The sequence below is a fragment of the Schistocerca nitens genome, chromosome 1, assembly GCF_023898315.1.
Source record: "Schistocerca nitens isolate TAMUIC-IGC-003100 chromosome 1, iqSchNite1.1, whole genome shotgun sequence".
NCBI lineage: Eukaryota > Metazoa > Arthropoda > Insecta > Orthoptera > Acrididae > Schistocerca > Schistocerca nitens.
Window position 1 is genome coordinate 773,988,967 of NC_064614.1, and position 13,296 is coordinate 774,002,262.

Consider the following 13,296-nt stretch of genomic DNA (forward strand, 5'->3'; position numbering starts at 1 on the left):
GTTTATGAAGAATTACGATACGTTTGTGCCAAGACTCAATTTCAGGGAAAAGGGAAGCTGCAATAAAACATTTCAAACACAGAATATTTCATTTGCTAGATACTTCAGATTTATTTTTTTATTAAAATTTAATAATCTTGTTATTCTGAGTATTGGTTAATATGCATGAAAAACACAGTCAACAAAACCATCAATACTGCTTGCATATGAGTACTGTCTATTTCGGTCATGTCATGTTCCTGACAAGACATTTGACATCCAAACAATTAATTTTTGCTCTGTAAATGCACACCAAACTGTAAATGTCTGTACCCATCTAATTATATTAATTAATAGTATTGACAACATGAGACTAAGAAATCAAAATTTTTGGAATCTATATATAGTAGCAACTTTTAAAATCATGTTTTCCTTTTCTATTTTGATACAACATACAACCCATTCAACACTCTTTCACTCTCTTGCCCTTGTTCACGATCAGAAACTTATTATCCTTCATCATTTATAAACTACAGTGACAGTACAATGGTATTAAGTGAATTATAAGAAATGGATCCTTTGCTCACATATCTTGTTATGGCCAGTGTGTGTCACAAATGAGGGAATTGCTCAACACTATAATTTTTCAGGAGGGTACACTCATTGTAAAATCTGTATAAATATTCACTACCTTTGCATTACTTGAAGGCTTCAAATACAGAGAACAAAAACCCCATTCAGTTTGACAGAAAGACTTCATTAGCTAACATTCAGTAGAAGTGGCATTGCTGCAACACATTTAGCTGGTGAAGATAATTCTATTTAATCTGGTTCAGGTAAGATAAGTTTTTATCTCTTTAGCCACAAGAATGTTATTCATCATAGCCACACCTGATGTGTGCACTGCAGCATGGTGAAAGACAGGATAAAAGATCTCAAATCTGTGAGTGTTTAACACACACTGTTTTCATGTGGAAATTAATACAACTTGTAAGATTGCCAAACTTGTATTTATTGTGATTGCATTCATGTTATTGCCAAAAAATTATGACACATATACAAGGAGAAGCTTTGCGGCTGAATTTAAGTTCAGATTAGTTGTACAACAAAACAATCATAACATATTTTCTCATGTTTTTTTTTATATTAATGTTGTAGTTACAAATACGGCCTTTTTCACCAATTATGTCAATTTGATATAGGCATCAGCAGCAGCACCACCACTATTTGTGAATACTGTGAAACTTTGAAATTATAATTGGATTTATTTCAAAACAAAAAGTTAATACCTTCTTTCATTTCCATTTATGTCACAGCAAGACAGTCTTCTTCATACTTCTGTTGCTAAAACTTGATTCTTTTTAAATATCAGGCAAGGTTTGGAAAGTAGAAATTTCTTTTTTAGTTACTGTTAGTTTTACTGTGCAAAGTCCTCACCAATACTGATATATTTACTTCGCTGTTTTAGCAATCTGGTCATGCGAAGCTAGTATGAAAAGGAAATCTTGTCACTAAAGGGGATATATTTCATGACTACAATGCTAATAGGCAGAATTTCTTTGGATCTGATTGGTGATTAAAAGGATTCTTCTAAAAGCTAGCAAAATTCTCAGTCTTGTTTTTGTACCTGTTGATGACACACACATTTGGTGTTAAATGATTTATTACCTTTCATATCAAATTATTTGCAATTATAACATTCTCAAACACACATCAGACACGAATAAATAAAACTTGCGCAACAGACTTGTCAGTCACAGGACACAATACTGTAGATACAGTGGGTAAATTCATCACTGGTGCCAAATCTTAAACTAAATATACTAACAGTTTAAAGTTAATGAACAAGAAAATATTGTACTGCCACAACCTGACACACTGTGAGGGAGTGAGAGTCTGTTTGTGTAGTGTTATATTGCACACAGCAGTGATATTTCATTACGTTTTGTAAAATTCTTTCATCAACTGTGTACAGCTACATTCAAACAACCAATTATTTCTGTTTATTAGGTTACAGTTTCATCTACTTCAGATAGAATAGCAGACAAGAATGTATAATGATTTCTTGTTATAAAGTTGTGTTGCTTGCTGAGCTACTTAGACAACCAGTGATGACATATAATAGAGTGCGGACCTAAATATCTCTGGATTTTGTGCTGTTATTCCACATTAAACTTTAATACGTCCCACGTTTCATATTTATAGCTATTTTTAATTACATTAAAATTAATTACTTTCCTTCATCTAGTTGTAGTAGATTAAACCATTAATTAAAATCACTTATTCCTCGGTCAAAATGGAGAGGTATTTCAGGTTTAACACCTTCTGTAATCTTCACCATTCCTATCGTTTTCAGAACAGTAATCATTATTTTAAATATTCATGAAGACAAACATGTAAAATAATATTTTTCATATATACTTTCAGAAACATTCACAACTCCATGAAGACACTATCTTCACAAACACTTCAAGCTGCTTTCTTTGTTTGCTCAGAGTACAAAATAATGCCACTTATTTAAAAACTTGAAGTGATGTATGACATGTATGTTGACTGCATCACAGCAAAATAATGTAAAAACATTGAAGGTGACTTCAGTTCTTATGAAAGGTAGCAAATCTTAACCTGGTATTTATAAACCAGTTTCACTAGTTTAGTAACTTCTCAATAAGATGAATCCCAAAAAGATTTCAGTTTACAGGAAGAATCTAGTTTTCAAGAGGATCTTAGTTTTCAAAGAGATTTTAATTTCTATCAAGGATTTTAGCTGGAGGAAAGTTTTAAGTTTCAGGCTGATATTATTTAATAAGAGGATTTTAGTTCTGAATGAGAGATTGGTTTTTATTGTATTATGATTCTTTGTTACATGTAGAAGATAAGTTGGTTATATTACATTTCATTACTACTACTTCAGAGAAAAAGTTCATAGGAAGAAATTTATTTTCACCATTTGGTAGTGTTGACGAATGCAAGGGGGATAAAACAGATAAAAATCTTTAAAAATGAGAAAACAAATAGTGAACACAAAGCAGGAGACACGGCTTTATATTCTGTCCAGGAAAAAATTTGCAATCCTCTCATACTGTGAAACACAATTTTCTAGAAAATACTGAAGATCATGTCAATTTTTGCTCACATTACTTGTAACTTGATTAGCACTGTCCCAAGTGTGAAAGCCTAATACAGCTTTTCTTTTATGATCAATAAATACTTTATGAAAAACCGAGATAAAGTTTTGGTCCATTATCGAAAGTTCCCATATAAACCACTGACCTCGCGAAGGTGGAATGGCGTGTGTGCCTCAACAGTATAGAAAGCTGTATTGCAGATACGACCTTAATGGAAAAGTATCTGTGGAGAGGCACAACAAACACATAGTTCCCTCTCAGCAGTTGCAGGGACAACAGTGTAAATGAATGGCTCTTGTGGCCTTATAAAATTAGTTATCATGGCCTTGTTGTGCTGTTACAGCAGAGAGCTGAAAGCAAGGGGAAAATACAGCCAACAATTACATTTTATGTAGACATTCAGTGCTACTGTTTGGTTTAACAATGATGGCCTACTCTGGGTAAAATATTCCAGAGGTAAGAGATATCCCCAATTTGGATCTCCGGGTGGGGGCTACTCAGAAGGATGTTGTGATTAGGGAAACAGAACCTGGCATTCAATGGGGCCAGAATGTTATATCTCTTAATTGGGTAGGTAGGTTAGGGATGTAAAAAACAGAAAAAGAGAGAAGAGATTGTAGTTAGATGCAGTGGGAGATTATGAACCGCAGTGGCAGGAAGATCACAATGGGGCCAGAATGTTATATCTCTTAATTGGGTAGGTAGGTTAGGGATGCAAAAAACAGAAAAAGAGAGAAGAGATTGTAGTTAGATGCAGTGGGAGATTATGAACCACAGTGGCAGGAAGATCACAACTTCTTGTCAGGTTGTTTCAATGTTATCAACAAAAAATTAAATAGAGCTAATGCAGTGGTAGGTCTAATACTGAATAACAAAGAAGGAATATGAGTAAGCAACTATGAACAGCTTAGTGAGCACATTATAGTAGCCATGATAGATACAAAGGTAACAACTACTGCAGTATGTGACAACTAGTTCTGCAGATGAAAGAGATTGAAATATATTATAATGAAATAAAAGAAACTATTCAGATATAGAGTTGTGCTCTACCAACCTACAGTTCTGTAGTTTTGGTGCAGTACATAGATAGTGCAGTAAATGGTATGATTACTGGTAATATTAGTAACACTGGTAGGGAGAGAAATATAAATACATATTTGAGAGAGGTACAAGGAGCTGAGATTTCTCTTTGTTTTTTTTATTATTATTTGTTTTTTTGCTCATAATTAGAACCACACATCAGAATGAGATTTTCACTCTGCAGCAGAGTGTGTGCTGATATGAAACTCCCTGGCAAATTAAAACTGTGTGCCGGACCGAGTCTCGGTCCAGCACACAGCTTTAATCTGCCAGGGAGTTTCAGAACCACACATCATTTAGTGTTAGCCCACTGCGTATTTTATATCCTTACAAAATACAAATTGCATTGTGGAAGTAACAAAAATTAACTGCTCACATAACTTCTGCACTTTTATCCAACCAAAATAATTACTTTTGATGCAAGTACAGTTTACATCCACAACCATACAAAAATCAATATAATTATTGTTGTTATTTTGTATTCAGTACAACATTCTTCATCATGATCAAAGACAATAGTTTCCTGTTATAACTGACAAGTGCAAAAGTTGTTTGGCAATAACAGAAACATGTTTCATATAAGCTCATCGAAGTACTGAAGCGATGTTTGATACATTTTTGTTTTGCATTTTTTTTAAATTTCACCTTTTTTTAAAAATTCCACCTTTTTTGAGGAAATGACATTTTCTAGTGCTATATGTTAAATCTGTAGTTTCTTTTAAATTTATACTATTAACATCCCTGTGTTCCAAGTTACAAATCAACAATTTTCAAATAAAACTTGAGTTAAATATTTGCTGCAAATACTGTCCACATACACAAACAAAGTAACCGAAATGAGATTTGAAGTACATGAGAAGGAAGCAGTGGTTGAGAAGGGATTGAGACATAGTTGTAGCCTCTCCAAATGTTACTCAGTCTGTACATTGAACAAGCAGAAAAACAAACCAAGGAGAAATTTCGAAGGAAATTAAAATTCAAGGACAAGAAATACAACACTTAGAGGTTTGCCAGTGATATTCAATTGTGTCAGAGACAGTAAAGGATCAGGTCTAGAAATATATCATAAGATAAAAGAACATCAACAAATGTAAAGGAAGGGTAACCAAATGTAGTTGTATTAAATTAGGTGATGTTGACAGAATTAGATTGGGAAATGAGACACTGAAGGTAGCGAATGAATTTTTCTATTTGGGCAACAAAATAGCTAATGACTCGTGAAGAGAAAAAGTGAAATTTGTTACCATAAAACATAAGTTTAAGTGTTAGGAAGTCGTTTTTGAAGGAATTTGTGTGAGGCACCTCATGGAAGTGAAATGTGAAAGATAATGAGTTCAGAAAAGAAAAGAATGCAAGCTTTAAAAATGTGATGCTACAGGAGAATGCCGAAGATTGAATGGGTACATCAAATAACTAATGAGGAGGTACTGAATCAAATTTTGGGGGGGGGGGGGGGGTGATATGACACAAACTGACAAAAAGGTGGGATTGATTGATAGGTCACATCCTGAGGCATTAAGGAATTGTCAATTTGGTAATGAAGGGATGTGGTTTGGTAATGAAGGGAAATGTTGGGAGCAAAAATCTTAGAGGGAGATCATGACCCAACTACAGTAAGCAGGTTCAAATTGATGTAGGTTGCAGAATTTTGCAAATGGAGAGATGCAACAAAACTGATGATAACATCAATGACTACAACATCAACAAGATAAACATTTAGAAATCAGACTTTGAACTGCAAAACCTCTCCAGAAGAGATGTGGACTCTGTAATCTATTGGTTGTGAAATCCTGATTAAAGCTGAAGAAACTGAGTAAAGGTGTCAGTATTTTGCAAATATTTGAAAATACATTTTTATGTAAATTATTTATCACTTCGAATGCTTTAAATAGTGTATGATTATGGCATATAATCAGAAAAAGTATTATTGTCTTCAATTCTAAACTGCAACAGATAATTTTCTCCCATGAAACAAGACAACAGAACCCAATGTAAGCCTTTGTTCATTAAATATAAGATCTTAACAATATTTTATATATTGTTGACATATCAGTTACATATATGCATATATGAACCATGGACCTTGCCGTTGGTGAATATCTGTTGAGAGGATAGGCAAATGTGTGGTTCCTGAGGAGGAGGAGGAGGAGATTAGTGTTTAACGTCCCGTCGACAACGAGGTCGTTAGAGACGGAGCGCAAGCTCGGGTTAGGGAAGGATGGGGAAGGAAATCGGCTGTGCCCTTTGAAAGGAACCATCCCGGCATTTGCCTGAAAGGATTTAGGGAAATCACGGAAAACCTAAATCAGGATGGCCGGAGACGGGATTGAACCGTCGTCCTCCCGAATGCGAGTCCAGTGTGCTAACCACTGTGCCACCTCGCTCGGTTGTGGTTCCTGAAGAGGGGCAGCAGCCTTTTCAGTAGATGCAGGGGCAACAGTCTGAATGATTGACTGATCTGGCCTTGTAACACTAACCAAAACGGCCTTGCTGTGCTGGTACTGCAAACGGCTGAAAGCAAGGGGAAACTACGGCCGTAATTTTTCCCGAGGGCATGCAGCTTTACTGTATGGTTAAATGATGATGGCGTCCTCTTGGGTAAAACATTCCGGAGGTAAAATAGTCCCCCATTCGGATCTCCGGGCGGGGATTACTCGAGAGGATGTCGTTATCAGGAGAAAGAAAACTGGCGTTCTACGGATCGGAGCGTGGAATGTCAGATCCCTTAATCGGGCAGGTAGGTTAGAAAATTTAAAAAGGGAAATGGATAGGTTAAAGTTAGATATAGCGGGAATTAGTGAAGTTCAGTGGCAGGAGGAACAAGACTTCTGGTCAGGTGACTACAGGGTTATAAACACAAAATCAAATAGGGGTAATGCAGGAATAGGTTTAATAATGAATAGGAAAATAGGAATGCGGGTAAGCTACTACAAACAGCATAGTGAACACATTATTGTGGCCAAGATAGATACGAAGCCCATGCCTACCACAGTAGTACAAGTTTATATGCCAACTAGCTCTGCAGATGACGAAGAAATTGAAGAAATGTATGATGAAATAAAAGAAATTATTCACCTAGTGAAGGGAGATAAAAATTTAATAGTCATGGGTGACTGGAATTCGTCGGTAGGAAAAGGGAGGGAAGGAAACGTAGTAGGTGAATATGGATTGGGGGTAAGAAACGAAAGAGGAAGCCGCCTGGTAGAATTTTGCACAGAGGACAACCTAATCATAGCTAACACTTGGTTCAAGAATCATAAAAGAAGATTGTATACATGGAAGAAGCCTGGAGATACTGACAGGTTTCAGATAGATTATATAATGGTAAGGCACAGATTTAGGAACCAGATTTTAAATTGTAAGACATTTCCAGGGGCAGATGTGGACTCTGACCACAATCTATTGGTTATGAACTGTAGATTAAAACTGAAGAAACTGCAAAAAGGGGGGAATTTAAGGAGATGGGACCTGGATAAACTGACTAAACCAGAGGTTGTACAGAGTTTCAGGGAGAGCATAAGGGAACAATTGACAAGAATGGGGGAAAGAAATACAGTAGAAGAAGAATGGGTAGCTTTGAGGGATGAAGTGGTGAAGGCAGCAGAGGATCAAGTAGGTAAAAAGATGAGGGCTAGTAGAAATCCTTGGGTAACAGAAGAAATATTGAATTTAATTGATGAAAGGAGAAAATATAAAAATGCATTAAATGAAGCAGGCAAAAAGGAATACAAACGTCTCAAAAATAAGATCAACACGAAGTGCAAAATGGCTAAGCAGGCATGGCTAGAGGACAAATGGAAGGATGTAGAGGCTTATCTCACTAGGAGTAAGATAGATACTGCCTACAGGAAAATTAAAGAGACCTTTGAGGAAAAGAGAGCCACTTGTATGAATATCAAGAGCTCAGATGGAAACCCAGTTCTAAGCAAAGAAGGGAAAGCAGAAAGGTGGAAGGAGTATATAGAGGGTCTATACAAGGGCGATGTTCTTGAGGACAATATTATGGAAATGGAAGAGGATGTAGATGAAGATGAAATGGGAGATATGATACTGCGTGAAGAGTTTGACAGAACACTGAAAGACCTGAATCACAACAAAGCTCCTGGAGTAGACAACATTCCATTAGAACTACTGACAGCCTTGGGAGAGCCAGTCCTGACAAAACTCTACCATCTGGTGAGCAAGATGTATGAGACAGGCAAAATACCTTCAGACTTCAAGAAGAATATAATAATTCCAATCCCAAAGAAAGCAGGTGTTGACAGATGTGAAAATTACGGAACTATCAGTTTAATAAGTCACGGCTGCAAAACACTAACACGAATTCTTTACAAACGAATGGAAAAACTAGTAGAAGCCGACCTCGGGGAAGATCAGTTTGGATTCCGTAGAAATATTGGAACACGTGAGGCAATACTGACCCTACGACTTATCTTAGAAGCTAGATTAAGGAAAGGCAAACATACATTCCTAGCATTTGTAGACTTAGAGAAAGCTTTTGACAATGTTGACTGGAAAACTCTCTTTCAAATTCTGAAGGTAGCAGGTGTAAAATACAGGGAGCGAAAAGCTATTTACAATTTGTATAGAAACCAGATGGCAGTTATAAGAGTCGAGGGACATGAAAGGGAAGCAGTGGTTGAGATGGAAGTGAGACAGGGTTGTAGCCTCTCCCCGATGTTGTTCAATCTGTATATTGAACAAGCAGTAAAGGAAACAAAAGAAAAATTCGGAGTAGGTATTAAAATCCATGGAGAAGAAATAAAAACTTTAAGGTTCGCCGATGACATTGTAATTCTGTCAGAGACAGCAAAGGACTTGGAAGAGCAGTTGAACGGAATGGATAGTGTCTTGAAAGGAGGATATAAGATGAACATCAACAAAAGCAAAACAAGGATAATGGGATGTAGTCGAATTAAGTCGGGTGATGCTGAGGGAATTAGATTAGGAAATGAGACACTTAAAGTAGTAAAGGATTTCTGCTATTTGGGGAGCAAAATAACTGATGATTGTCGAAGTAGAGAGGATATAAAATATAGACTGGCAATGTCAAGGAAAGCATTTCTGAAGAAGAGAAATTTGTTAACATCAAGTATAGGTTTAAGTGTCAGGAAGACGTTTCTGAAAGTATTTGTATGGAGTGTAGCCATGTTTGGATGTGAAACATGGACGACAAATAGTTTGGACAAGAAGAGAATAGAAGCTTTCGAAATGTGGTGCTACAGAAGAATGCTGAAGATTAGATGGGTAGATCACATAACTAATGAGGAAGTATTGAATAGGATTGGGGAGAAGAGAAGTTTGTGGCACAACTCGACTAGAAGAAGGGATCGGTTGGTATGACATGTTCTGAGGCATCAAGGGATCACCAGTTTAGTATTGGAGGGCAGTGTGGAGGGTAAAAATCGTAGAGGGAGACCAAGAGATGAATACACTAAGCAGATTCAGAAGGATGTAGGTTGCAGTAGGTACTGGGAGATGAAGAAGCTTGCACAGGATAGAGTAGCATGGAGAGCTGCATTAAACCAGTCTCAGGACTGAAGACCGCAACAACAACAACAACAATATTTGCAGAGTAATCTAACATAACAGTAACTGTCAAACAATGGAAAATCCAGGATGGAATGTTACAATAGTAAGGAAAGGAAAGTTGCTACTCACCTAATAGTGGAGATGCTGAGTTGCAGATGGGCACAACAAAAAGATTTTCACACTTAAAGTTTTCGGCCAATGGTCTTTGTCAACAATAGACAAGCACGCGCGCATGCAAACGTAACTCAAACCACACTGCGAGCACCAGTGCATGATGGGAGTGGCGACTGGGTGCGGGAAAAGGAGGAGGCTGGGGCAGGGAGGGGTAGGGATAGTATGGTGGGGATGGCTGACAGTGAAGTGCTGCAGGTTGGGCGGTGGGCAGGGCAGTGGAGAGGTAGCGGTGTGTGTGTGTGTGTCTGTGGGGGGGGGGGGGGGGGGGGGAAGTAGCAGAATAGGGGATAAATAGAGAGAACTAAATAAAAAATAAATAACTGTAGGAGACTCAAATTATTAGTGTAAGATCTAAAGAGATATCTCTACAGATGATACCATTAAAATCATAGTGATCAACTGGCCACAATTTACAGCAAAGTCCCAGAATTTGAAGCACTTCTAAAAAACAATGGGGTTCAATGGCTAAAACTGGACTTCTTTTATGCTTTTGCAGTTTGATAAATTTACAAAGTTGGGCAATAACAATCCAAAACACACTGAGAGAAGCATGCCTGAACAAAAATGCAGATGATAGCCAAACCTGCAGGTTGTGCAGTCGTACTTGTCCATGAATGGTACCTTTGCAATGTCCTCAATATGTTGCAGGTGTCAGCTGCAGCCAGAACATTGTTCTGTGTGTTTGTGAGTGTACTGTGACAGAGCTAAGTGAAATCAAATGTGAGGAAATTGTTGGTGCTTCCATAACAAATGGAGCATAAGTATTTGGTTTTTCAAAAGACACCATTTCAGATGATCAGGTCCATCCCACAGTTCAGCGTTTGCTTCCCTGTGGTGATGCTGTGTTCCAAGATGACAGGGACCTTGTTCAGACAGTTTGCAACACCCAGCAGTAATTTTGTGAGCATGAGACTGAACTTTCACCCCTCCCCTAGCCACAACAGTCACCAGATCTCAATGTTTATTGAGGTTTCCTGGGTTTCCTGTCAAAGATTTATACCAGTAAACAAGGAAAGTGGATAAACATCATCTGCTAAGTCACAGTGTTTACTGAGTGATTAGTGTGACAGATGGTCACTGAAGAAGATTGTGATTGAAAAAAAGGGGGATGACAGCTGCAAAGGTCACTGCAGAACTGAATGTCTTGCTAGTAAACTCTGCCAGCAATAAAACAATGTGGATGGAACTCCAGAAGCAGGACATTGCAGGGTGAGCTGGAATTTCCAAAACAGCTCATTAGGGATGCAAATCCCTGTAACAGAAAAACGTGCTGCCATAGCCATAAAACCTGAGCTATGGAGCAATGGAAGAAATTCATTTGATTGTATGAGTCTTGTTTCATACTATTTTCAACTTCTGGCCAAGTTTACATCCCAAGAGTGAAACATGACTGTGCTTTGGTGATGATTTAAGTAGTCATATTGCCGGCCAGTGTGGCCATGCGGTTCTAGGTGCTTCAGTCTGGAACCGCGTGACCGCTACGGTCGCAGGTTCGAATCCTGCCTCGGGCATGGATGTTTGTGATGTCCTTAGGTTAGTTAGGTTTAAGTAGTTCTAAGTTTTAGGGGACTGATGACCACAGATGTTAAGTCCCATAGTGCTCAGAGCCAAATAGTCATATTGTGGTATTCCATACCATTTCAGATGATCAGGTCCATGCCACAGTTCAGTGTTTGCTTCCCTGTGGTGATGCTGTGTTCCAAGATGATGTGGTGATGCTGTGTTCCAAGATGACAGGGACCTCATTCACACAGCTTGCATCACCCAGCAGTAATTTTGTGAGCATGAGACTGAACTTCCACACCTCCCCTAGCCACAACAGTCACCAGATCTCAATGTTCATTGAGCCTTTGTGGTCTACTTTGGAAAGAAGGGTGTGTGATTGCTATCCAACACCATCATCAATACCTGCACTTGCCACTGTTTTACAGGAAGAAGGGTATAGGATTCCCTTGAAAATTCTACAGGACCTGTATATATCCCCCCCATGAAAACTAGAAGTTGTGTTGAATGCCAGTGGGTTTCCTACACCATTAGGCATGTTAAAGTGTAGATTTTTTGGTTTTCCATACTTTCGTCCACCCCCTGTAGCTGTGTGTTGTAAGGATGGACCATTGGAAATTGAACATGATGTATCTGTCACAGTAGACAAAAAACTCAAATCCATCAGATGATAATTGGAACTGCATGTGAAATGGTTTGGCAAGAATCAGTATCTAGGCTTGGCATAAAATTATAATTCTACATCTACATCTACATTTATACTCTGCAAGCCACCCAACGGTGTGTGGCGGAGGACACATTACGTGCCAGTGTCATTACCTCCCTTTCCTGTTCCAGTCGTGTATGGTTCGCGGGAAGAACGACTGCCGGAAAGCCGCCGTGTGTGCTCGTATCTCTCTAATTTTACACTCGTGATCTCCTCGGGAGGTGTAAGTAGGGGGAAGCAATATATTCGATACCTCATCCAGAAACGCACCCTCTTGAAACCTGGACAGCAAGCTACACTGCGATGCAGAGTGCCTCTCTTGCAGAGTCTGCCACTTGAGTTTGCTAAACATCTCCATAACGCTATCATGCTTATCAAATAACCCTGTGATGAAACACGCCGCTCTTCTTTGTATCTTCTCTATCTCCTCTGTCAACCCAACCTGTTACGGGTCCCACACTGATGAGCAATACTCAAGTATAGGTCGAACGAGTGTTTTGTAAGCCACCTTCTTTGTTGATGTACTACATTTTCTAAGGACTCTCCCAATGAATCTCAACCTGGCATCCGCCTTACCAATAATTAATTTTATATGATCACTCCACTTCAAACCGTTCCGTACGCATACTCCCAGATATTTTACAGATGTAACTGCTATCAGTGTTTGTTCTGCTATCATATAATCATACAATGAAGGATCCTTCTTTCTATGTATTCGCAATACATTACATCTGTCTATGTTAAGTGTCAGTTGCCACTCACTGCACCAAGTGCCTATCCACTGCAGATCTTCCTGCATTTCGCTGCAATTTTCTAATGCTGCAACTTCTCTGTATACTACAGCACCATCTGTGAAAAGCCGCATGGAACTTCTGACACTATCCACTAGATCGTTTATATATATTGTGAAAAGCAATGCTCCCATAACAATACCCTGTGCCACGCCAGAGGTTACTTTAACGTCCGTATACATCTCTCCATTGAGAACTACATGCTGTGTTCTGTTTGCTAAAAACTCTTCAATCCAGCCACACAGCTGGTCTGATATTCCATAGGCTCTTACTTTGTTTAACAGGCGACAGTGCGGAACTGTATCGAACGCTTTCCAGAAGTCAAGGAAAATGGCATCTACCTGGGAGCCTGTATCTAAGATTTTTCTCGGTCTCATGAACAAATAGAGCGAGTTGGGTCTCA

General features: G+C 38.4%; 1 protein-coding gene across 1 annotated transcript in view; it reads left to right on the forward strand.

The window, feature by feature from the left end:
- The first annotated feature begins 2 nt into the window (after positions 1-2).
- Positions 3-13,296, forward strand: part of LOC126261620 (syntaxin-like) — an 82,107-nt gene continuing 68,813 nt past the window's right edge. The window contains exon 1 of the mRNA XM_049958555.1: positions 3-922. Coding sequence (XP_049814512.1) covers positions 890-922 — 33 coding nt within the window. The 5' untranslated portion in view covers positions 3-889. The remainder of the gene's footprint in view (positions 923-13,296) is intronic.